The sequence below is a fragment of the Panthera onca genome, chromosome E1, assembly GCF_046562875.1.
Source record: "Panthera onca isolate mPanOnc1 chromosome E1, mPanOnc1 haplotype 2, whole genome shotgun sequence".
Classification (NCBI taxonomy): Eukaryota; Metazoa; Chordata; class Mammalia; order Carnivora; family Felidae; genus Panthera; species Panthera onca.
In genome coordinates this window covers 34,961,046-34,982,708 of record NC_138352.1, presented here as the reverse complement: position 1 = coordinate 34,982,708, position 21,663 = coordinate 34,961,046, and the positions used below count along the sequence as shown (strand labels likewise).

Below are 21,663 nucleotides of genomic sequence, written 5' to 3'. Positions count from 1 at the left end.
AAATGCAAATCAAGGGGCATCTGGGTGGCTCAGTCAGTTAAGCATCCAACTTCAGCTCAGGTCATGATCTCACAGTTTGTGAGTTTGAGCCCCACATCAGGCTCTGTGCTAATAGCTCAGAGTCTGGAGCCTGCTTTAGATTCTGTGTCTGCCTCTCTTTCTGACCCTCCCCCACTCACACTGTCTCTGTCTCTCGAGAATAAATACACATTAAAAAAGTTAAAACAAAACAAAACAAAAAACAGCACTCCCACTCACAGGACAGGTTTTTATCAAGAAGATAATAACAAGTATTAGAAAGGATGTGGAGAAATTGGAAGCTTCCTATACTGGTAAGAATGCAAAATGGTGTAGCCACTTTGGAAACCAGTCTAGCAGTTCTTCAAAGGTTAAACATGAGTTACCCTATGACCCAGCAATTCCACTCCTGGGTACACAACCAAGAGAAATGAAAACAGATGTCCACACAAAATGTGCACACAAAAGTTTACAGCATCATTATTCCCAATAGCCAAAAGGAGAAAAAACCCAAATGTCTATTAACTGATAAACGAATAAACAAAAGTGTGGTATATCCATAAACAGACTAGTATTCAGCCATGAAAAGGGATGAAGTACTGATAAATCCTACAAGCGTGAACCTTGAAATCTCATTGAGCCCTTTTGAGTATCACTGGTCTTTTCACTGAGAGCTCAATAAAAACCAGTGTTTCATCTGGCACTCAGTTGTGACTATTTGGATCCTTTTTCAGTTCAAATTAGGTAATTTATTTGTCTCATTTTATGATTTGGCTTTTAAAAAATTATCTTGGAGACATACTTAAGAAATTGAAACAGACCAACATGAATCCCATCTCCAGATGTAAAAGAAGACAGTACCTAACCATGTCTTTTATATACTTACACACAAAAAAAATACACTAGTCATTTACAAAGTTTAGTTAGTGGAGCCCATCTGTAAAGTACTTTGAGAGCCTTAAGGAGCAGCAGGAAATTGATGAGATTACAACTGCATCCTACCTTTCATTAAGTATGGTAATCAATTTGGGGATAGGCCCAAAATGAAAAATTTCTCACAGTAGGACCACTAACTACTTGCCTTAGGTTACACAAACACTGTTACCTTTGAAGAACATTACCTCCTCCTTCACTTTAAAAAATTTGATACTTCATTTTTTTTAAAGTTTGTTTGTTTATTTATTTAGAGCGTGCATGCGCACAAGTAGGGGAGGGGGCAGAGAGAGAAAATCCCAAGTAGGCTCCGCACTGACAGCCCAGAGCCAACCGATGCGGGGATCGAACTCACTAACCACATGAGATCAGGACCTGAGCTGAAACCAAGAGTCTGACCCTTAACCAAATGAGCCACTCAGGTGCCCTCTGACACTTCCTGTCTTAACCACAGCCATCTACGTCACCAACATTTTGTGAGTAAACAATTCATTCGAAATATTATTACTATTATTATTATTAAACAGTGATTATCCTCTTATCTATGAACCAAAGCACTCCTATCACAAGAATTAGACCCTTAGCCCCACATTAAGTTTACAAAGCATGCATGTGAAATTGAGCTAAAATTGAATGTTATCAGACCCTCCCTGTTTGAGTGGAACATTTAAAAACAATACTACACACCCAGATTCCAATGCAATGCAGCAAATGCAAAAATAAATAAAATACACATAAAACCAAATCAGGTTTGTTTACTGTTGAATCATTTTACTATTGAGGGGGCAGGGTGACGGAGGAAGGCCAGATGCCGTCACCTCCAGGTCTTCAGTGCTAAGCTTCTAAGCACTTAAAATGTCAGAAACAACAGATTCATAAGGTAATATTAAAATGAATGTATTTTAGGGGCGCCTGGGTGGCTCAGTGGGTTGGGCGGTCGACTTCGGCTCAGGTCATGATCTCGCGGTCCATGAGTTCGAGCCCTGCGTCGGGCTCTGTGCTGACCCGCTCAGAGCCTGGAGCCTGTTGTGGATTCTGTGTCTCCCTCTCTCTCTGACCCTCCCCCGTTCATGCTCTGTCTCTCTCTGTCTCAAAAATAAATAAATGTTAAAAAAAAAAAAAAAAATTAAAAAAAAAAAAAAAAAAGAATGTATTTTAATTCATTAGTAGACTAATACTATTCTCATGAGGAGCCAAACACAACAAATCAGAAAAATCACCTTCTTAAATGCTCAAACGGCAAAGATTTTCTGCAAGGCAGTTTTCTACTCTATGTGTGAAACCTTTCTTGTTATGACTCACTGAAAATTAAATATGCAAAACTCCAAGCTGAGCTTAGTTTTGCCTGTGCACAGAGACCTTTTTACTCTCATTCTTCGAAAACCTCATTTTGGATCTTGCTGCCAACACCAAAGAGAGGAAAGCCGGCCAACAATTCCAAATATAACATGCGGAGGCAAATGCTACAGAAATCTGTCTGACGGGAAGCAACCATGCTGAGGTCTGCTGAGGTAGATGCACTTCTCAATCAGACCGTTTTGGTCCCTCGGTCGTCTAGAGCAAAATGCCATGAGAAAGCAATCAGAAAACATCCAGTTTCCAGGCAGCCTCATTACCGAAGACCTATGGTATTTATTCACTTTATCAGTGAGAACAATCCAATCCATTTCAAACACAAAGATGGGCCAGTGGCAACTAGAGCACCACAAGTTATCGTAATTTTTGTAAACCAGTTTTTAGGGACCAATCCATGGAGACCAGTATTTTCCGAAAGTCCAATGAATGCCATGACAATTATGATAGAGAGGTCAGATTCACCAGAAAACACTTACAAAAAAACCCCATATCTCTTTCCAGTTCTCCTGGGGCAGGTTTAGTAACCCCTACTACCACTCTGAATAACTGATAAACCAGTTCAACTTAGATAAAATGATTACACTATCACTTAAACAAAAACAAAAAATCACCTCCTCGAGTTTAATTCTTTAGAGAGGTCATGGGGCTGAGCACAGAGCAATTCATTCCCCAACCCAGGGGATCATTACAGAAAACCCAGCTATAGGGCTTCCAGTCTAATTGGGAAGAGAGAACTGTTCCTCATACAAAGCACTGGCCCCTGAGAAAAGAAAAGACAATTAAAACAGTTTATCTGACCAGTCATTTCCTCCATCAGTTTATCTTAGAAAAATCCCCTGTGGTTATGGCTATGTCACTACGCCCAGGAGGTAAAGTTTGCCTAGAATCACTTCTGGAACATTTTACTAGATCTCGTTCACTGAGGCAAGCTGGCAAGGGACACTAGACTGAAAAAAGAACTTGTCTCAGACAGCTTTGAATGAAGACCCACAGCAGCACTGAAATTAGGATCTACAGGATTTGTAAAACCTCCACCTTCACTCTTGCACATTGTGAATATTAAGAAAATTAACATTACGCTGCTTATCTAAGCACAGCTGACCCTTGGAAAACATGGGTTTGAACTGCAGGTCCACTTGTATGTGGATTTTTTTTTGTTTTTTTTTGAGAGACTGAGAGAGTGGGACAAGGCAGAGAGACAGAATCCCAGGCATGTTCTGCAAAGTCAGTGCAGAGCCCAATGCAGGGCTCGAATTCATGAACCACAAGATCAAGACCTGTGCTAAGGTCGGATGCTTAACCAACTGGCCACCCAGGCGCCCCATGCAGATTTTCTATAGTACAGCACTGTATCTTCTCTTGTTTATGATTTTAATAGCATTTTCTTTTCTACAGTTTACCTTACTACGAGGATACAGTGTACAATACACGTAACATGCAAAACAGGTGTTAATTGTGTTACTGGTAAGGCTTCTGGTTAATAGTAGGCTATTGTAGTTAAGTTTTTGAGGAGTCAAAAGTTATGCAGATTTTTTTAATGCTTGCGAGTTGGTGCCCCTAAACTACCCCAGCATTGTTCAAGGGTCAACTGTAATCCAGTCTTAGCAAGTTAAAAAGGGAAGCAAGAGAAAATATAGCCATACCTAACTGCACTCCCACATGGCACAAGTAAGCAGTAATAGCATGAATTAAAGCCAGCACACTCAGGAATCAAAATTTCTGAGACTGTCAACTGCTTGACCTAAACTCTGGTGGAGATGGTTAACGAAGTACTTCACTTGTGCTGGAAAGAGTGGAATAGAAGGCAGGAAAGTGGGATAAGCCTCACTTAAAAGAAAGCTTCCTTCGTTTGTACCAGTATCTAGAATGTTTTGTAATTTATATAATAACTCAGATAAGTCAATGGTACATTCAGTACTGGCATCTTCAAAGAGAGAACTGGAGATGTGAAACAAACCCTGCCTCATTTACTAGGGTTCTCGAATCTCTGATTACCAGCTCCCATTCATGGTCCTTAAAAAAAAAAAAAAAAAAAAAAAAGTAAAAAGAAAAAAAGAAAAGTATTCAATGAAATGCAGTCTGGGCAAACCCGAGTCTCACCAACAGCTAAAAGTACCTCCTTCTCTCTTAGCTGAAGTAGAAACTGTTAATTGTTACAACTTGACAAGACTTACACTCCTCTAATTAGAAGATCCAGGTTGGGTTTTAGAGTTTAAAAGCCGAAACTCAGGCAAAACAGTTTTTCCATACCTAAAGTTTCTAATAAACAATCTCAGCTTACTAAACAAATGGTCTGAACAAACGAGACTAAAGATAATGAGTTTATAGGGGCACCTGGGTGGCTCAGTCGGTTAAGCATCGGATTTCCGCTCAGGTCAGGTCATGATCTTTTGGTTGGTGAGTTCAAGCCCCGTATCCCTCAGTGCTGACAGCTCAGCCTGAAGCCTGCTTGGGATTCTGTGTCTCCCCCGCTCTCTGCCCCTCCCCACTCACGTGTTTTCTCTCTCTCTCTCTCTCAAAACTAAATAAACATTAAAAAAAAAAAAAAAAGATAATGAGCTTACAAAATTCTCACTCAATACAGGGGTCATCATTCTTGGTTAACAATAGCTTCCTCCTAGAGGTAAAACATTAACCCACATTTTAAATCAAGAAGCCTACAATTCAGTCTGGGTATATGTATCAAACAAGCACAATAAAAAACACAAGCAACAGGAAAAAACTGATAAACAACATAACATATCCAGGTACAAATCTCTTCCTTGCTCAAGACCAGCACAGGAAACTTGACCAGAGAGATTTTCTCCAGGTAGATCACACCTTACAGGAAGCAAAGGCTAAAAACCACAGACCCTTCCTGCTGGTATTAGTCACTACATAATAAAAAATTTAAAGCCAGCAACAAAGCTTCCTCCAGGATAACCATTTTTGTCCCTGCAACATTACAAGCGAAGATGGGGTGCCCTCCTGGGCAAAAGCATCTTGGGAATGGTAATGGGAGCTTCCTACATAACTTCTGACCACAGACTTAATTTGCCCGGTATCAGTCATCTGTCTCGTAAGTGTTCCAAAACCTGCAATTAGTACAAATATACAGTAAGCACTACTCCACAGAGAGACAGAATGTGAATGGAACACTGTAGAGAACAGAAGGAAAACCTCTTTTTTCTTCCAGAGGACTAAAAAAAGGCAGTATCAAAAACGGGGCGGGGGGGGGGGGGGACAAACAGAAGCCCCTCTCTTTCCCGCTCCCTCACAAACGCCTGTTTCACTCAACTGTTGCTGAACGACAGAACAACACCCATCAGAACACGACGCAATCTGGGTTCCCTGCGCTGATGGAGGATTTTCGTGGAGGGCAGAGATGATTTCTCCAGGCAGAAACCGGAGTTTAAACTCTTCCTGGCCGGATTGTTCTGGGCTGAGCTGCTGAGGAGGATCACGCAGCGGGCGATCAACCCAGGTCCCTCCCTCTCTCTCCGGTCTCTCCCCTCCTCTCGCGTTCAGTAAGGGGGGGCGGGGGGAAGCGCTCAGCTTTCCAGCTCTCTGCTCCTTAAAAATGCCCTCGCGGAGCCAACCGCACACAATCCTGCCCCAGCAGCAAAGAATTTTGCCGCGAAGGGCTCGCCGATCCGAAGCGAAGTGAAATCGGCGCCCAAGGGCAATTTTAATTGTCTAACCCGGCCCGATTTCCTAAGAGGCGGCAGCGCGGGGAGGGAAAGAGGGAGGCAGCTCCGAGAGGCAACAGGGGGCAAGCGGAGCCAGAGAAAGGGGACCAAAGCGGCGAGATCCTAGCCCTGCCCCCCGAGGAGCTTCTGCAGAAAGGACCCCGAGCCTCTACCCCCACCGTTCCCCGGGAGACGTTTGCAAATCATATATGCAGCCAAAATGGCGCTGAGAATAAAAATATAATTTAAAGGCAGGTCGCCATATTGTAAACAGAGAAGCAGAGAAGAGGCGGACTCGAGAGACACCCTCCATGATTTCCACAGTCGCAAGCGCCCGGGCGTCCGGCCCCCCGGGTCCGTACCAGGCCAGCTCGGGCGGCCGAAGGCCCCACGCACCCGCCCGCAGGAGAGCCCAGCCCGGCAGGACCCCGAGGGCGGCGGGCGCGCGGGCAGGCGAGCGGCACCGGGCCCGGAGCTCCTCCCCTTCCTCCCCCGCCACCGCTGGCCGTGCCCTGCCGGCTCTGTCCCGGCTACCCAGAGACTTCCAATCCCAGATGGGGCTCTCCTCACTCGTCCCAACCCCCACCTCGGGGTCCGGACACACTGCTGCTCCTCCTCCCCCCCCCCCCCCCCCAAACGGCTAGATCCCAGCAGACACCTGGGGGCGGGGAGGCGCTCGCCCCAGCGGCTGCAGAAAGTCAGCTAGCGGCTGCAAGCGCCCGTTATTTCGGCAGCCAGGGGTAGGCCGGGTGAAGGAATGTGCCGAGAAGGGTCAGCGAAGGAGCTGCAAAGGGGTCCCCAGACCTTACCAGCACTGGAGGTGGAAGGCGGCCGGGCAGTGGTCACAGCACAGGAGATCCCCACCTTCTTTGCAGCTATCGCAGCTGTCGTGGTTGGTGGCCCTGCCGCTTCTCCGGGGCTCTTTTTCAGGCTTCCGACTCCGCTTTTCTGCCTCGTCCGTCTTGGGGGGAGCCAGCAGAGCTTGGATTTGCTGCACACACACATAAACGGCGTGTGTGCACACTCGGAGCTCCCGGGCGGTCCGTCGCCCCCCCGGCAGGGCTTCTCCGTCACCCACCCCTCTCCCCCCTTTTGTCCTTCTTCCTCCCATCCAAGCTGCTCCCAGAACCTCTCAGTCCCCCGGAACCGGGGGGAGCCCACCCTAACAGCGTTCCTGCAGCACAACGAGAACAGCCTCTTCCAAATGGGGAGGATCAGGGTAGGGGGATGGGGAGAGGGTGCGCGGTTCCCTTCTCGCCACTTCCTTGTATGGACAGTGGGGGACTCCAAAGCCAGGCTCTGGAAAGGCCTGAAACCCGGTACCCGGACGTGCTGGGGGAAGCACAAAGGGGCCGACAAGAAGGGGGTGGGGAGGCCCGCCGGTGCAACGACATGGAGTGGGTTGGTGCCTCGGGAGAGCGAATCCAGGGCGGCGGGTAGGTGAAACTGCTGCAAACGTCCTCGGAGGCTAAGCTCAGCCCCTCGAATTGCAAAGAAGGGAGGGAGAATCTGGGTGAGGAAGAATCCCCCTCCCCCGGCCCTTTTGCGCTGTGAGCTCAGGACCGGCTTTGTGGGGCGGAGGGCGGAGGTTCCCTCCCGGCGCTGGGGGAAGGGGATGAGGAGGGCCACTCTTACCTCCATCAGCCCCCCCGACGTGTCCAAGTCGTACACGATCGTCTTGGTCTCCATTTTCTCCCACATTCATCCACCTCCCGGGCTGGGCGCTCTCTGCTCCGGCCCCCCCAACCCCGGGGGGAGGGGGGAAGCGGGGGGAGGGGGCGCTCCTGACCCCGGCCCCCCTTCTTTTTTCCCAACACGGGTCCCGACTTCCTCGCCCTGGCTCCCCCCCACCCCCCGGCCCCCAGTCCCCGGGACGGCAGCGTCCTCCCCACGGGCCGTGAGGGGGGAGCGGCCCCTCAACCCCGGCCCGGCGGCTGGCTGCACGGTGGGTCCCGGCTCCGGGGGTCAGGCCTCGGCGGGGCCTAGTCCCACAGGCTAAAGCCGGCGCTGGCGACCGCTGGTCCGGCCGGGAAGGCTGGCGGGCGCTGCCATCCCGGGGTTGGGGGGATAGGAGGGGGGGTGAGAGGTTAGGTGAGGTTGTGGTACGTGAGGTGACTGCGGGGAGGGTGATGGGGGGTGGTCCCCGGGCTCCGCCTCTCGCCGCCGCCGCCGTCTGCGTCCCGGCTGCCGCGCACTTGGCGCAAACTTACCGCGAGCGCCCGCAAAGCCACCCGCGCAGGCGCCCCGGGATCGCCGCTCGCCGCGCGCAACCGCAGTGACAGCCGGCGGCCGGGCTCCCGCGCAGCCGCAGTGAGGAGGTACCCCCCAGCGCGCAGCCGCGCTGGCATTCGTCTGGAGCGCCGAAGCCCCGCCTTTCTGCCTTGCGCCAGCGTACTGAGAAGAGGAGGGCGGGACCTGAGGTCTCGCGCAGGCGCCTGGGAGAGCCTCTAAGGGTCACAGCGCAGCCGCAGGAACATGGGGGCTCTTCATCCATTGGTGTTTGTGTATAGAACCAAGAAGACTCTGTTCCTGCGCAGGCGTGTTGAGAATGCTCCCCTCCCTCCCCACAACACAGCCGCCTTCCGCGCAAGCGTATTGTCACCTGCAGGCCCTAACAAGAATGCTTCTACTTTCGCCATTTTGGTAATGGGATATAGGCTACCATGTCCTTGGAGTCCTCAGGCATGAACAGGAAGGAGTAAGGTGTGGTGTTGGCTGGAGCTGGTAGGCTGTCGGTGACAGCTGTGCTCCTAGGGTTATTGTACTGGATGGTTTGGTTCCCAGCGTCAGGTGTGGCTGGACTAGGCGCCATATTGGTAAAGAGAAAAGAAAAGCCACCGCGACAGAAAACTATTCTTTTGGTGTGGGGTTGGATGGCTACTGTTCACACTTCCCTCTCGCTCCCGACACTAAATTTTAGCCTGAGAATCTCTGCCTTGCGTAGTGATGACACCATGGAGAGTTCCGCCTGCTCGTTACTATCCTTTCTTGATCACTGTCCCTGGGAACGACTCCAGAGGAGGCCAACAGCGAAGAGTTAGTAACGCTGACAACGCCCAGCTACCTGCCTATAGAAGACTTCAACTCCCAGTTTGCAATGCGCAAGAGGGCCAAAGGGCGAACGCGAGCGCATTGCAACCTGGGCGCAAGAATCGCGAGGGATCTGGTGGATTGTGGGAGCCGTAGTTCTGTGTGCATGCTGTGCACTGTATGGTGGGATGGCCTCGGGAAGAGTGATTTGCCTGCTGGGAGGGGATGCTTTTGAGAGCTGCAGTGTTGTGTATTGGGATTTGTAGTTTGAAGGCCTCACCTCGAATTCTGGGCTTCCCTCCCTACCCCCCACAGCACCTTTCCCTCCCACTGGTGTCGTCTTCAGAGATGGCCAGTTATCTCTTGCCTGACGGTAGGGGAAGAGGTGGAGAAGGGAATGGCATCACTGTGCCTGCCACTAGGCGTTTAGTTGGCATTGTTGCCAGGTAATTGTGTCCAACTCGCCTCTGATATTAAGGGGGTACTTAACACTTGAAGAAGGATAAAACTAGAAAGGGATTACAGACCATCTGTGTTAATCTCATTTCCAGATGCATAGAGAGGAGCAGTGATTTTCCTAGTTCGCATAGTGAATTTATGGCAGACTTATGTATGAGTGAAACAGATTTGATTCTCAGGCCAGGACACTCTCCCCTACACCATGCTAATTGTCTGTATGGAGTTCTTGCTGCTGCTTCTTTTGGGATACTAAGGAGGTTGAGTTAGATAGTAGGGATGTCTGTGTGTGGTCTTAGGGTTCTGTTTTTCTGACTTTTCTGATGATCCTTTTGGTGCCTGGGAAGAATGATAAGGTCATAGGTCTTATCTTTCGTGTGTGTGTGTGTGTGTGTGTGTGTAGATGTCATGTAGACTGGCCGCTCTCTGCCCTCTCCCAGCCTCAGCAAACAAGAAATCTTAGTGGCTATGGCCCAGAGAGGTGGACTTCAGAGAGAGTAGCGCTGAGCTAGATGTATGAAAATGGCCAGACTTCATCTCTGCTGGGGCTTTGTTTCATGTCACAGGCCCTCAGAAGTTGGAACCACACGTGCCCTCTCCACTGATTCCTTCTTACTGCTCAGGACCCAGCTGTGCTGCTGTGTCAGCCTGAAGGCATTATGGGGCAGAGAAGTCCATTGGCATATGGCAAATGAATAAGGCTTTGCTCTGACCAACATTGTCATTTGCAGTGGAGAACAGGAACAGGTGGTGGGCTAGAGAGGAAAATAATACTTGGCTCTGTTGACTAGTGCCAGGGGAACTAATCATTCTACACACCTTCCTCTTAGACCTTGGAGGTGAGGTCAGCCCAGAGGTTGGAAGTTGGTGCCACCTTGGAGAGCTCCAGCCCTGGCTGTTCCAGGGGAATTGAGGAGAGCTAGCAAGCAGGTGGGATACAGATGTCTTCCGAAGTGACCTCTTGTGGCTAATATAGGCACTGCACTCTACACCGGCTGGAGTTTCTCCAGCCTTGGAGGAGGCCTGTGGTAGAGCTGGGAGGTGGGCAGCCATAAGTGATCAAGACCTCTCTGTTTGAAGACTGTGGAAGTAGAAGGTGCTGGTTGCTGCCATTATTTCCTTCGTGGATTTTATCTTCTGGCTTCTGAAGTGTCCATAACTCTGTTGCCTGCCTCTTTCTCTTACTCTGGGGAGCAGCCATGCAGAGGACACCTCTAAGCGTGGGTATGCATGCTGGGAGCCAGGGCTGGACTAACACTTTCATCTCAGGAAGTGCTGGGAGCCATAGGGAAGCCATAGGGAAGGGGTACCGGTGCTACAAGTGACCAAACATGGCAAACTTAAGCAGATTCTCTCCAGCCAACTTCTTTCTGGAGCCCATGGATAGGGCTTTTGCTAAAACAGGAGCCAAGTCCCTACCCTAAGTTGCATTGCCCCTCCTCTTGATAGTCTGGATGTTCCCTGAGGCCAGGACAGACTAGGGCCTCATGTTCAGGGGTTCAGTCTCTGAATCCGGTTCCAATTTTCTAAACATTGCTAGTTGGGAAAGAAGGGGAAGGAGAGAGGCATCAGGCTTCCTGGGCCTGGCCAACAATACAGTGGCACTGAGGAGCAGCTTGGGAGTATGCCAGACTGTAGTTCTGGACCTAGCAAAGAGGAAGAAAGGAAGCATTGGGGTAGATGAGCGGTTGGATTCCTGGGCTTCCAAACCCCTGTGGGCCACCTACTGGGGCCTCTTATTTCACCTGCCATCTGTTGCACTGACCTTGTTGGAACAGTAGCCCCTGGAGTACTGCATGTAATTTGTTTGATAAAATCTGGGAGTGATCAGTTGGTGGGTCCAGCATGCCTTCTGGTCTTGATGTCCACATCTCATTTATTTCCCAACTCCCTTCCCTCCAAGAAAGTACCATCTACCTGGCCATTGCTTTTTTTTTTTTTTTCCAAAAAACACCATTTTAATAAGGAAACAACAGAAATAGAAGATTGTTCTCTGGAGCCCAGACCCCATATAATACATTACATGTTCAAAGTGGCCTGTAGCCAACTCCTGGGTCTTTCCCTGGGTCTCTGACCCCATGTTCCATGCCAAACTCCTGGGCCCTTGTACCTCTGCTCCTCTCCAGAATATGCCTGCCCACTCCCCTTATCCCAAAACACAGTGGCCAGGAGGGGAGACTGGCAAGTGGCTGGGGTTAGAGGAGGGACTAGTGGGAAAGAAGATGTTTGTAAAGCCAGACTGACATCAGGGGAAGATCTCCTTCTCCTCAGGGTGTAGGGCTGCCAGGGAAGCAGTGGGGTGGCCTGCTTTGGTGTGGAGCATGAGTGCCTAGGGAAGCCCAACCTGAGCTTCGGGTAGGGTCCCTAAGCCCCTTAGGATCCCTTAGAATTATTGCCTCCAGGAAGCAGAACTGTCCATTCCTGGGGCCTTAGAGAAGGACTAGAGATCTCCCCACCCGAGGGGCTGATGTCAGCATGCCAGGACTACCCAGAGGTCACTGTTGACAGCAGCTTTGGCCACTAGTGATGGCCCTGTGAGGAGCACCCTGGTGCAGTTTCCACCACCATCAAGTTAACCCCGCTGCAAGGTGCCACATGCCAAGCTGGATGGTGGTCACCTGGAGAGAGGTGCTCTTCCTCAGCTTGTGGATTCCAGGCTAGAGGTCCAGGGCATGAAGGAGAGTCAGGAGAATGCTGGTTCCTGATGCGTGTGCTCCAGCTGTGCTCTGCCCAGAGGCAGATGCCCCCTGACTTGAACCCAAGGAAGGGCCCTATGTGGGCAGTGGTACCAAGAAAATGGGCCCTGGAGGGCATTACAGGTGGGGAAGGGCACAGCTTCTTGAGGGATTGGTGGCGTCTCTTCCCAGATGGTATGTACAGGAGGTGTAGGGACAGCAGGAGGCTGGAAACTCTGCTGCTGGGCTGTGATGCTGGGCTGAGCTGGCTCCTCCAGGCTGCCCCAACTAGATGGAGACTTCATATTCTTTCGTCTCCTGCAAAGTAAAGAGACTGCTTGGAGTTGGAAACTTGTATAACGGTTGCCAGCCCATAATCCACCTTCCCCAGGAAAAGGGAAAGAGTGAGAGGGTTTGGAGGGACCCTCAGGGGTACCTGCCCAAGGGAGCATAGATGAGGTCCTGGATAGGGTGCAAAGAATGGCATAGGTACTTACTCCAATTTCGTAAGTTGGATTGTCAAATGCCGACTCCACAGTAATGCGGTCATAGGGGCGGGGTTGTGTTTGGGGCAGCCGCAGGGGGCTTTTCCCCTGGAGCCTGTGGGACAGAAAATCCTGTGAGTCAGAAGTGCTGGGCAGGAGTGAGTCAGGTCTGTAGGGCAGGAAGGGAAACCGGACTCACCTAGAGAAGTAGAGGTACACACCTCCCACCAAGAGCGCCATCACTACCAATGGCAAGAAGATGGCAGCTGCAATGTGGGCGGCATCCAGGGTGCTGGAGGCAGCAGGTGTCTTGGCAACTGAAAACACAGAGGTCGGGATTGGGGCAGAAGTCCCTGTCACCCAGAGCCCATATCTGCCCTCACCTCTGCCCAGGAGAATCCAGCCACCAGCTCCCTCTAGCTAGCTAGGGGCAGGGAAAGAACTTTTGCTCTGCTGGTCCCAAACCTCTCTCTTTCTCCTCCCTCCCTGCTTGGGCAACCCATGGCTTGGGAGCTGTGAGAGCCAGGGCAGGGAGACTATTTCCCAGGCCCTCAGCAGGGGGCTCACCATCCAGGCTGCGGCCGCTGTAGAACCCATCCAGAGAGGCTGGAACAAGAGGGGGGCGCCAAGGGCAGAGGTGAGACCAATGGGCCAAACCACTAAGGCAGGGAAGAGGCTGATCATGGGAAGGATTTGTCTAAGGAGAGCCCACCCCAGCATTTGTCTTGGTGTCACCAGGTCAGAAGGATCTGGCAGAGGCTGGGGAGACCAAGGGTAACATGAAGGGGGTGGGGCCAGGGGAGTTCTGGTTCTCAGCATTTGGCCTCTTTGCCAGAGCAGCCCTGTGGAACAGGCAGGAGTTCTGAACACTCACCAGCGCTACAGATGGGTGGAGGGTCACTCCAATGTGAAGGATGCCCGGGCACACACTTGATGCTGGCCTGACCCTTCAGCACGTAGCCAGGGGCACAAGAGAAGTGGACAGTAGCCCCTGCTGGGTGTAGCCGCTTCTCAGGACTGTGGGCACCGTTCTCAGGGGCGCTGAGGCCATGGCATGGCTTGAGCTGTTCCACTGCAAAGCAGGCAGAGCCCAGTGAGGATGCCAGGCCCCTGGCCTCCAGAGGTGGCTTCTTTTATCTCCTACCGGAGGCTTCCCCTCCTACCCGTTTGACACTTACGGAGGCATTTAGGGGCCCGGTCGCTCCACTTGGGGCTGCTGGCTTGCCGGTCGTGGCAGGTGAGGACGGCACTACCCGTCAGCACAAAGCCCTGGTCGCAGATGTACTGCACGGTGGCCCCCACAGGAAATTTGGGGCTAGATATGAGGCGTCGGCTGTGCTCCACGTCCCCGGGGTCGTGGCAAGAAGTCACTATGGGTAGGGGGTGGTGGGGGAGAGCAGCCCAGGTAGAACTCCACAAAAGCCAGCCTGCCCTGGCTTTATTCCAGGTCGGCCAGTATCTTCATGACACGTGGCCCTGCCGCCTGTTCGTCTGTCCCTACCATTTCGCTGGTGTATCCCTTATTTTTCCTCTTCCCATCCACTAGAATCAACAGACACTAGCAGTCTCCCAGGAAGGAAATATTTGAAGTACTTGGTAGATAACCCTTTGAAAAGGTATTCATTCCCCCATTTCACAGGTGAGGAAACCGAGGCTATGAGAGGTGGAGGAAGCTCAAGGGTACCAGCCGATACCAGCCGAAGTCTGGTTCAGAATGGAGGAGAGGGGCTTGTAGCTTCCATTGAGGAAGGGAACGCAGGGAACAGGTGCACTCACCTCTCTGGCAGGAGGGCAGGTCCTCACTCCAGGTTAGGTCCCACTGGCACATGAGGACACTGGATCCTACCACCTGGTAGCCGGGGTAGCACTGGTAAGTGACCACTGTGCCGTGTACCAGCTCAGGCTGAGACGGGCTCTTCCAGCCATTGGGGATCTCAGGCAGCTCCGGACAGGTGTCATTGCGGGGCACCTCTGGGGGCACAGGGGCAGCAAGGTGCGGGCCCTTAGCGGGCACTAAATTGTCTGTGCCCCGCCTTCCTCACTGTGCGGCCACTCCAGCTCCTGCCAGTTTGTCCTGGGCCTAGCCTGGCCCGGGCAGCCTCAGCAATGCATTCCTTCCTGCCCAGGGGCCCCTCCTTGCCTGCCCCTGACATCATTCTGTCTCTTCGGTTCCTGGGTTATCATGTAGGCAGGCTTTGGCTCTGCTTTCTAAAGGACATCTGCCAGTTCCTCAGTCCTGAGAGAGGGGCCGGGTAGGGTGGGAAATTGTCACTGCTGTTAAAGCTTGTCAGAAAGGCAGAAACCAACACTTTTCCTCAGTTTCCTTTTTTTGGTATGAAGGTCTTCCTGCTGCCTACCCAAATCTCTCTTGCTGCAACAGAAGGCCCCCTTTCACTGTGCGCTCGGGGAAGACTGAGAATAAGACTGGCTTCCTTCAGGTGACACCTGGGAAAGTTTCCAGCTTTCACTTGTCAGATAAGAGCTCTCAGGCTCATTGCACTGGCCTCTCTGGCTTGCCACGATCTCTTCCCCCAGGCAGCAGGGCAGGGCAGGGGCAAACTCACCAAAGAAGTGGATGACAAAGCCCTGCTGGTAGCCCAGCACCGAGGCCCCAGGGTCTGACTGGAACTGTATGGTGACGTCGGCCATGGAGGTAAAGAGCTTGAAGTGGCCACGGGGCCCTGAGTACTGGCCCAGGACCCGGGCTGTCAGGTCGTCCCCATCATAGAAGGTAAGCACGTCACCAGGGCCTATGCGCAACCTGTGGAGGAGGACCGTCAGGGAGGATGGGCCCGGGACCCCAGGCTGGGCTGGGCAAGAAATGGCCCCAGGGCTTAGGAGCTGGCTTGGCCTAGCCCAGTGAGCACTCACACTCGGACATCCAGCATGATGCGCTTGTCCTCTTCCACGTGCACGCCCCAAATGCAGTCCTGCCCACGGCTGTAAGGCTCCGGCCAGTTGGGGGAGAGCACCACACCGGCTGAGTCTGTGATCTCCCCACTGCACACAGCTGGAAGGCAGGGGAGGCCCCGGAGGTGCGTCCCCTCGGTGTCCCGCCTCCCACCCCCAGCGCTGTGTCCTGGGGCTGCCTCCTGCCCGCGGGAATACCTACCGCTGGGAGCCCCCACCTCCTCCTCCTCGAGGGGAAGCTTGAATCACACATGTCACAGGGGCCCTATGACCCCAGGTTCTGCAGCTGGCTCTCCCGTCCCCACCCTGCTCCCTTTTCCCGGCAGACCCATCCACAGGTACCTACTGACCTCGGCAGGCTGGCTCTGTCTCATTCCACTGGGGGTCATGGGGGTCGATGCACTCAATGATGATGGAGCCCTGCTCCAGGGTGTAGCCAGGGTCACAGCTGAACTCCACAGTGGTGCCCACGGGGTAGGAGGGGGCGCTGCTGCTGAAGTTGCCGTATTTGACAAAGGGCTCATAGCAGTGGCCCTGCTGGAAGGCTACAAACCAGGCCCAGCCCAGCTCAGTCGCAACCGGGGCAGACATGGGGCAGATGTTCTTCTGCCTCCCGCCCCAAGGCCTTTATGTTCTTGACCACAAATGCGTGTCCTAGGCTTGCAGCAGGGGCGGGATGCCCAGAGCACCCTACCCTGTCATGTTCGGGAGGCCGTCTTGATCGCCGTTGCATTCCCAGCACCTAGTTTTGTGCTTCATATACACAGGGCACTCAATAAATGTTTCTTTTTTGGATTAATTAACGAAGGCACGCATGCATGAGTGGTTCTAGAATGTCTCTAGTTTTCCGTCTCTAAGGGTTGGGCCTTTTTTGCTCCTCAGACTTGAGAGGATTCATTCTCTTGGACTGTGGAGGGCCCGGGTCCAGGCAAGGGTCTCCCACAAAAATGGGGTAGGAATCCCAAACTGGAGGGGAGGGATGGGGGGTGGGGCTAAGTGCTAGCTGAGCAAGGGCTAAGTTGGAAGGAGGGATGGTGGAATGGAGGTGGTGGGGGGAGGGTGTGAGAGAAGAGGCCCTGGGTTCAAGCCCTCCACCCCTGCGAGGCCCCAGCAGGCTCACCCTCATAGCGCAGGGCCATGCCTGCGGCTGCCCCGCTGCTGTCAGTACTGAGCTCCACGAAGAAATGTCGGCCGGAGCTGAGCAGGCCTTCGATGGGCAGGTACTCCACCTCGTAGGAATCATACACTGGAGGGGCCTCCACATTGTCCCCATTACGGATGATGAGCCTGGGCCAGGAGAGGAGCGGCTGCACGGCTGGTCCCGTTGTCCCGGGTGGGGGTGTGGCCCACGCTTGGGTCCCCGTCCTGCCAGTGGGGCATTAGCAGGCCGCACACTCCTGTCCCACACCGGGCCAGGACCTCCCCTCACCTGTCGTCATCCTCCGCCAGGGAAACCTTCTCAAAGTGTAAGTGCAGCCGCTGGCCTTCGGGAGCCTCGAGCAGCCAGTGGCAGGTGAGATTGTTGCTGTAGTTGCCCGGGAAGCCCGGGGAGACGATGCGGCCGGTGGTGGCGTTGCGGGTCACTCCACCGCAGGCAGCTGCGAGACACGGCCAGGGCTGTGGGCTGGATCCCGGATCCCAGACCCACTGGATTCTGGATGGCCTACCAAGCGTGCCTGCCCACCCCAGCTCTTGCGTCCTCTGCATGGGGCAGCAGGGGTATTTGCTTTCATGGTCCTGAAGGTCAGTCCTTGGCCCCTGTGACCCTGCAGCCCCAGGCAGCCCGGACTCCCTACCTCCTAACCTTTCACACCTCTGGGACATTTTCCTCCTAACCTTTCACACCTCTGGGATGATTCATGTGCAATCCCTTTGACTGTGGTAGATCTGCCATGGCCTAGCCAAGGGGTCCTGGGTGAGTCATTTCCTCTCTCTGCTGACTCCTCTCGGAGGCCTTCCCCAACTCCCCCCAGGCAGACTTTATTAAAGCCCCTTACCCAGGGCTCCAGCCTTCTTGGTATATCTGCTGCTTCTACCTCATGCCACTTTTTCTAAAACCAGTTATTGTTTGGATATGTCCCTTAACTAGGACCCCCTGGGGCAAGGGCCACGTCTTTTCAGGGCAGGCACAGAGTTGGTATTCAGTGTTTGTTGAATAAAATGAGTGAATGAATATAAAAAAGAGGGCAGGACTAGAATCTGGGCTGACAGACATCTGGTGGACATGCAATCTGCCTCCTAATGTTGTGCCCTCAGCAGACATTGCTAGCCAGGACCTGGCCTCACATACTTTCTGAAATAGCATCACTACCCCCGTTGTTCCTGGGCTGACTCCTCTGGCCTGGGACTGTCCTCTTTCCAAGGGGAGGCTGAGTAGCTCTCCTGGCCCCATCACTGAGGACTTCTGGGTTACTTGGCCACGAGCTCCTGGCAGTTGAGTGGGGCCAGAGAAGGGGTTTCAAAGGCAAGCGGAGTGAGGCTGGTTCCAGGCAGCACTTTCCTCTCTTAGACACACAGCTCTGGCCCCTGCCTGCTCTCAGAGACCAGGCTGCCGTGGCGAAGACACAGCGCCTTTGTCTCCAGATGTTCAAGAGAGCAGAATCTTTTTTAATAAAGCTCCTGGGTGGGGGGGTGGGGGGGCATCTGGGTGGCTCAGCTGGTTAAACGACCAGCGCTTGATTTTGGCTCCGGTCGTGATCTCCCAGTTTGTGGGTTTGAGCCCCTCATCGGGCACACGGAGCCTGCTTGGGATTCTCTGCCACCCCTTTCTCTTTGCCCCTCCCCTCCTCTCTCTCTCTCTCAAAATAAATAAATAAAACCTTAAAAAAAAAAAAGCTGGAGAGAGGGCTGCGTTGATTTTCTGCTTCTCTGCAGAGAGGGCAGACGCACCTTTCTGTTTGGTCTCAGAACAGAACTGCCCTGCAAATCTGATCGTGCCCCACCCTTCACTTAAATTTGTCTGTGGCTCCCTGTGACCCCCAGGTAATGCAAACCCAAGGTGGCATTCAAACCTTTACCAGCCCAGCTCTTTCTTGACTCGGCTTCAGCCCCATCCCATATATCCCCTTCTTTAGGCACGCCTCAGCACTTCCTCACTCCACCATGCTGCTTTCTGCCTCCACACCTTTGCATGTGCTGTCTCAAGAATCCAACCCACTTCCCTGGGCTCACATTCTTGTAGTCCCTCCATGCTTTCTCCCTGGGAAGCTTTCTTTTCCTCCTTCCTCATTTTGGAGCAGCGCTCCCTCCCTTGGATCCTTCCCATGCCCTGAATTCACCCCGTCACAGCACTGTCTGCGCAGAACCTGCTGTGTGCCAGTTTTCCCACTTGCCAGAGAGCTCCTTGAGGGCAGAGACCACATCTGGCTTATTCGCCTCTGCTTGTGCCTAGCACCCAGGAAGAGCTTATAAAATGAGAGAAGGCTCAAGAGCCCAAGCGATTAAAAAAAGAGCAAGAAGAACATGAGAAAAGAAAAGAAAAGGGGCATCTGGGTGGCTCAGTTGGTTGAGCGTCCGACTTCAGCTCAGGTCATGGTCTCGCAGTTTGTGAGTTCGATCCCCATATGTGACTCTGTGCTGACAGCTCGGAGCCTGGAGCCTGCTTCAGATTCTTGTCTCTCACTCTCTCTGCCCCTCCCCTGCTCATGCTCTGTCTCTCTCTTTCTCAAAAATAAATAAATTAAAAAAAAAATAAAAAAAGGAAAAGACGACCAAGCTGACTTTCACACTGCAGACTGAACACTCCATCTTCCTTCTGCCAACAAGCCCCTCTCCAATGACAGCAACCTCAGACTTCCTGATCATCCAGGACTGGAACCTGGGAGGAAGTCTCCTTCCGCTCGCCCCTCTTCCCTCATCTGTGTCTCTGGAACCTCTTCCCTGCTCTCCATTACCAAAGTCACTAATTTCAGACCCTCTTGCCTGGCCGGCCTCCTGGCCTCCAGACACCATCTGGCTGGCTCTCCTGAGGAATAGTTCTGAGCTCCTCCCTGGCTATTTTCTGAGTCCCTAAACACTCCCTCAACTTGTTGCCTCTGTTGTCAAAGCCTGCGCTGTTCCCTCCATTGAAATGTTAAACCTTCAATGTCACTCACCCCAGGAAGCCTCCTAAGTACCCAACTAGGAATGATTGCTTCCTCCCTGCCCAGGTCTGTTTGCTGTTCTTCACTGGTGCTTTTTACTTCCTGCTCTGGAAATTGGTGATCCGTGCGCTTCCTTCTCCCACTTCCTGGAATTGTGGGCTCTTTGAGGGCACGGTACCTGTTTAATTTAGCTCTGTACTGGTGGTGCCTCTATGTCAGAAGTGGTCAAGGAGGGTGGTTGGATAAATGCTACTGAGGTGTGTGGCCAATGTCTGGCTTTCTTATGGAGACCAAATGAAGGTTCCAGGCAGGAGCAGAGAGCGGGGATGATCTCCAATGCCCACCCCCCCCGCCCCGCAACTTACTTCCCTGTTGAGCACTGGGTTTCCTGGAGCCACTTACCAATGCAGACAGGCTCTTGGGCATCCCAGAAGGGCTGGGTGGCATTGAGACAAGTGAGGATTCTGGCACCCTTCAGCTGGTAGCCAGTGGCACAGCGGAAGCGGGCGCTGCCTCCCGGGTGGAGGCTGGTGACAGTTACAGCTCCATAAGCAGGACGCCGGGGAAAGTGGCAGTTCAGGAGATAGGCTGCAGAGAGAAAATGAGTGACTGTGTGTGTGTGTGTGTGTGTGTGTGTGTGTGAGTTGTGGGGCTGAGTCATAGCCAGGGCAAAAGGGGCCTGCCATAGCCTGCCTGGAGGCATCACTCGGGGCCAGAGGAAGCACCAGGAATTCCAGAAAAGACTCTGATCCCCTCAGAAGGTGTCAGTGAAATGTCCAGCAGCCTAGGCTGGTTAGGGGAACAAGCACAGAGCTGGAAGTTAGAAGGCTTGGGTTCTGGTCCAAGCTTTCTGACACTTTTGGCAGATTAGCCTTTCTGTGTCCCACCTCATTTGTTAAATGAGATTCAAAATGCCAGCTACCTATGGGGTTATTAAGAGAATAAAGGGGATAGTATTTTATTCAGTTTGGTATCCCTGGAATGTAGCTGATAGCACATCTTTATGAAACAGTTATTGAAAGGGGCGCCTGAGTGGCTCAGTCGGTTGGGCGTCCAACTTTTGCTCAGGTCATGATCTCACTGTTTGTGAGTTCGAGCCTTGCATCAGGCTCTGGGCTGACTGACTTGGAGCCTGGAGCCTGCTTCTCTCTCTCTCTCTCTCTCTCTGCCCCTCCCCTGCTAGCACTCTGTTTCTCTCTCTCTTAAAAATAAACATTAAAAAAATTAAAAAAAAGAAGTGTTTATTGAATGACTTATAGATATGAAAGCACTTGAAATAATAAGTCTATCCTGATGTACTGATATTATTTTTCCTATAGGGGACGAATAGGAATTACAGCCAGAACGATTGAAGTCAGACAGTAAAAAGCTTTTCCAGTATTCATTGGCAAGGGCTGTGGACTTCTTTTAAAAACAGGATGGGGCGAGGGTGGGGAGGCAGGGAACGCCTTCTTGGAAGTTGGGGGAAGGACAAGTTGCCTTGGGAAACTTGGGAACTTTTGGAATTGTCATACCAAGTGTGACCGGACGGTGGCAGCAAATCCTATAAAACAACCTGGCAAGTCCTAACCTGGAGCCAAGCTGGGGTGATAACTAAAAATGGAGGTCAGCGCTTGGGTCGGAGAGGTGGGAAAGAAGGCCAGATGGGTCAAGGAGACAGGCTGAATGAAGCCTTGGGCTACAGGCTTCATTCTTGGGGGTCGTGAGAGGGATGGGGATTGTCTAGACTGAGGATCTTGGGTGGAGGGGCCCACCCTTACTGGTGGCACTAGGTGGATGGGAAGAGAGGTCAAGGCAGGAACTCTGCTGGCCTCTGTGTGATTTGTGTGAATAGAAAAAGGGGGGTTGCCTCTGGGCAGAACAGAATCCAGAAATGAGTTTTGTGATTTTCACCTCTCCTGGTTGTAGTTACCGGGCTTGTGAAAAGAGAGAGGTTGATTCACTTTCTTCCATGTCTCATGGCCAACGAGTGGTTACTTGTGATTGGCAAGGCAGGACAGGGCGGCACTTAGGGGGTGGTTCTGGGGTCAGACTGCCTGGGTTTGAATAT

At 52.4% G+C, this 21,663-nt stretch overlaps 2 protein-coding genes across 6 annotated transcripts in view; both read right to left on the bottom strand.

Moving 5' to 3' along the window:
* PHF12 (PHD finger protein 12) overlaps positions 1-8,267 on the bottom strand; it is a 41,816-nt gene extending 33,549 nt beyond the window's left edge. Inside the window, exons 1-2 of one of the 2 annotated variants that reach the window (XM_060646824.3) lie at positions 7,611-8,267; positions 6,785-6,966 (exon numbers count right to left, since the gene is read on the bottom strand). In XM_060646824.3, coding sequence (XP_060502807.1) covers positions 6,785-6,966; positions 7,611-7,676 — 248 coding nt within the window. In that variant the 5' untranslated portion in view covers positions 7,677-8,267. The remainder of the gene's footprint in view (positions 1-6,784; positions 6,967-7,610) is intronic. The other variant, XM_060646822.3, reaches the window with a different exon arrangement.
* Positions 8,268-12,133: 3,866 nt separating this feature from the next.
* Positions 12,134-21,663, bottom strand: part of SEZ6 (seizure related 6 homolog) — a 45,389-nt gene continuing 35,859 nt past the window's right edge. Inside the window, exons 5-17 of one of the 4 annotated variants that reach the window (XM_078437534.2) lie at positions 20,016-20,201; positions 16,961-17,129; positions 16,652-16,818; positions 15,882-16,076; positions 15,493-15,631; positions 15,186-15,382; positions 14,398-14,592; positions 13,800-13,991; positions 13,496-13,693; positions 13,189-13,227; positions 12,821-12,938; positions 12,634-12,736; positions 12,134-12,470 (exon numbers count right to left, since the gene is read on the bottom strand). In XM_078437534.2, coding sequence (XP_078293660.1) covers positions 12,438-12,470; positions 12,634-12,736; positions 12,821-12,938; positions 13,189-13,227; positions 13,496-13,693; positions 13,800-13,991; positions 14,398-14,592; positions 15,186-15,382; positions 15,493-15,631; positions 15,882-16,076; positions 16,652-16,818; positions 16,961-17,129; positions 20,016-20,201 — 1,931 coding nt within the window. In that variant the 3' untranslated portion in view covers positions 12,134-12,437. The remainder of the gene's footprint in view (positions 12,471-12,633; positions 12,737-12,820; positions 12,939-13,188; positions 13,228-13,495; positions 13,694-13,799; positions 13,992-14,397; positions 14,593-15,185; positions 15,383-15,492; positions 15,632-15,881; positions 16,077-16,651; positions 16,819-16,960; positions 17,130-20,015; positions 20,202-21,663) is intronic. The other 3 variants (XM_078437535.2, XM_078437536.2, XM_078437537.2) reach the window with 3 other exon arrangements.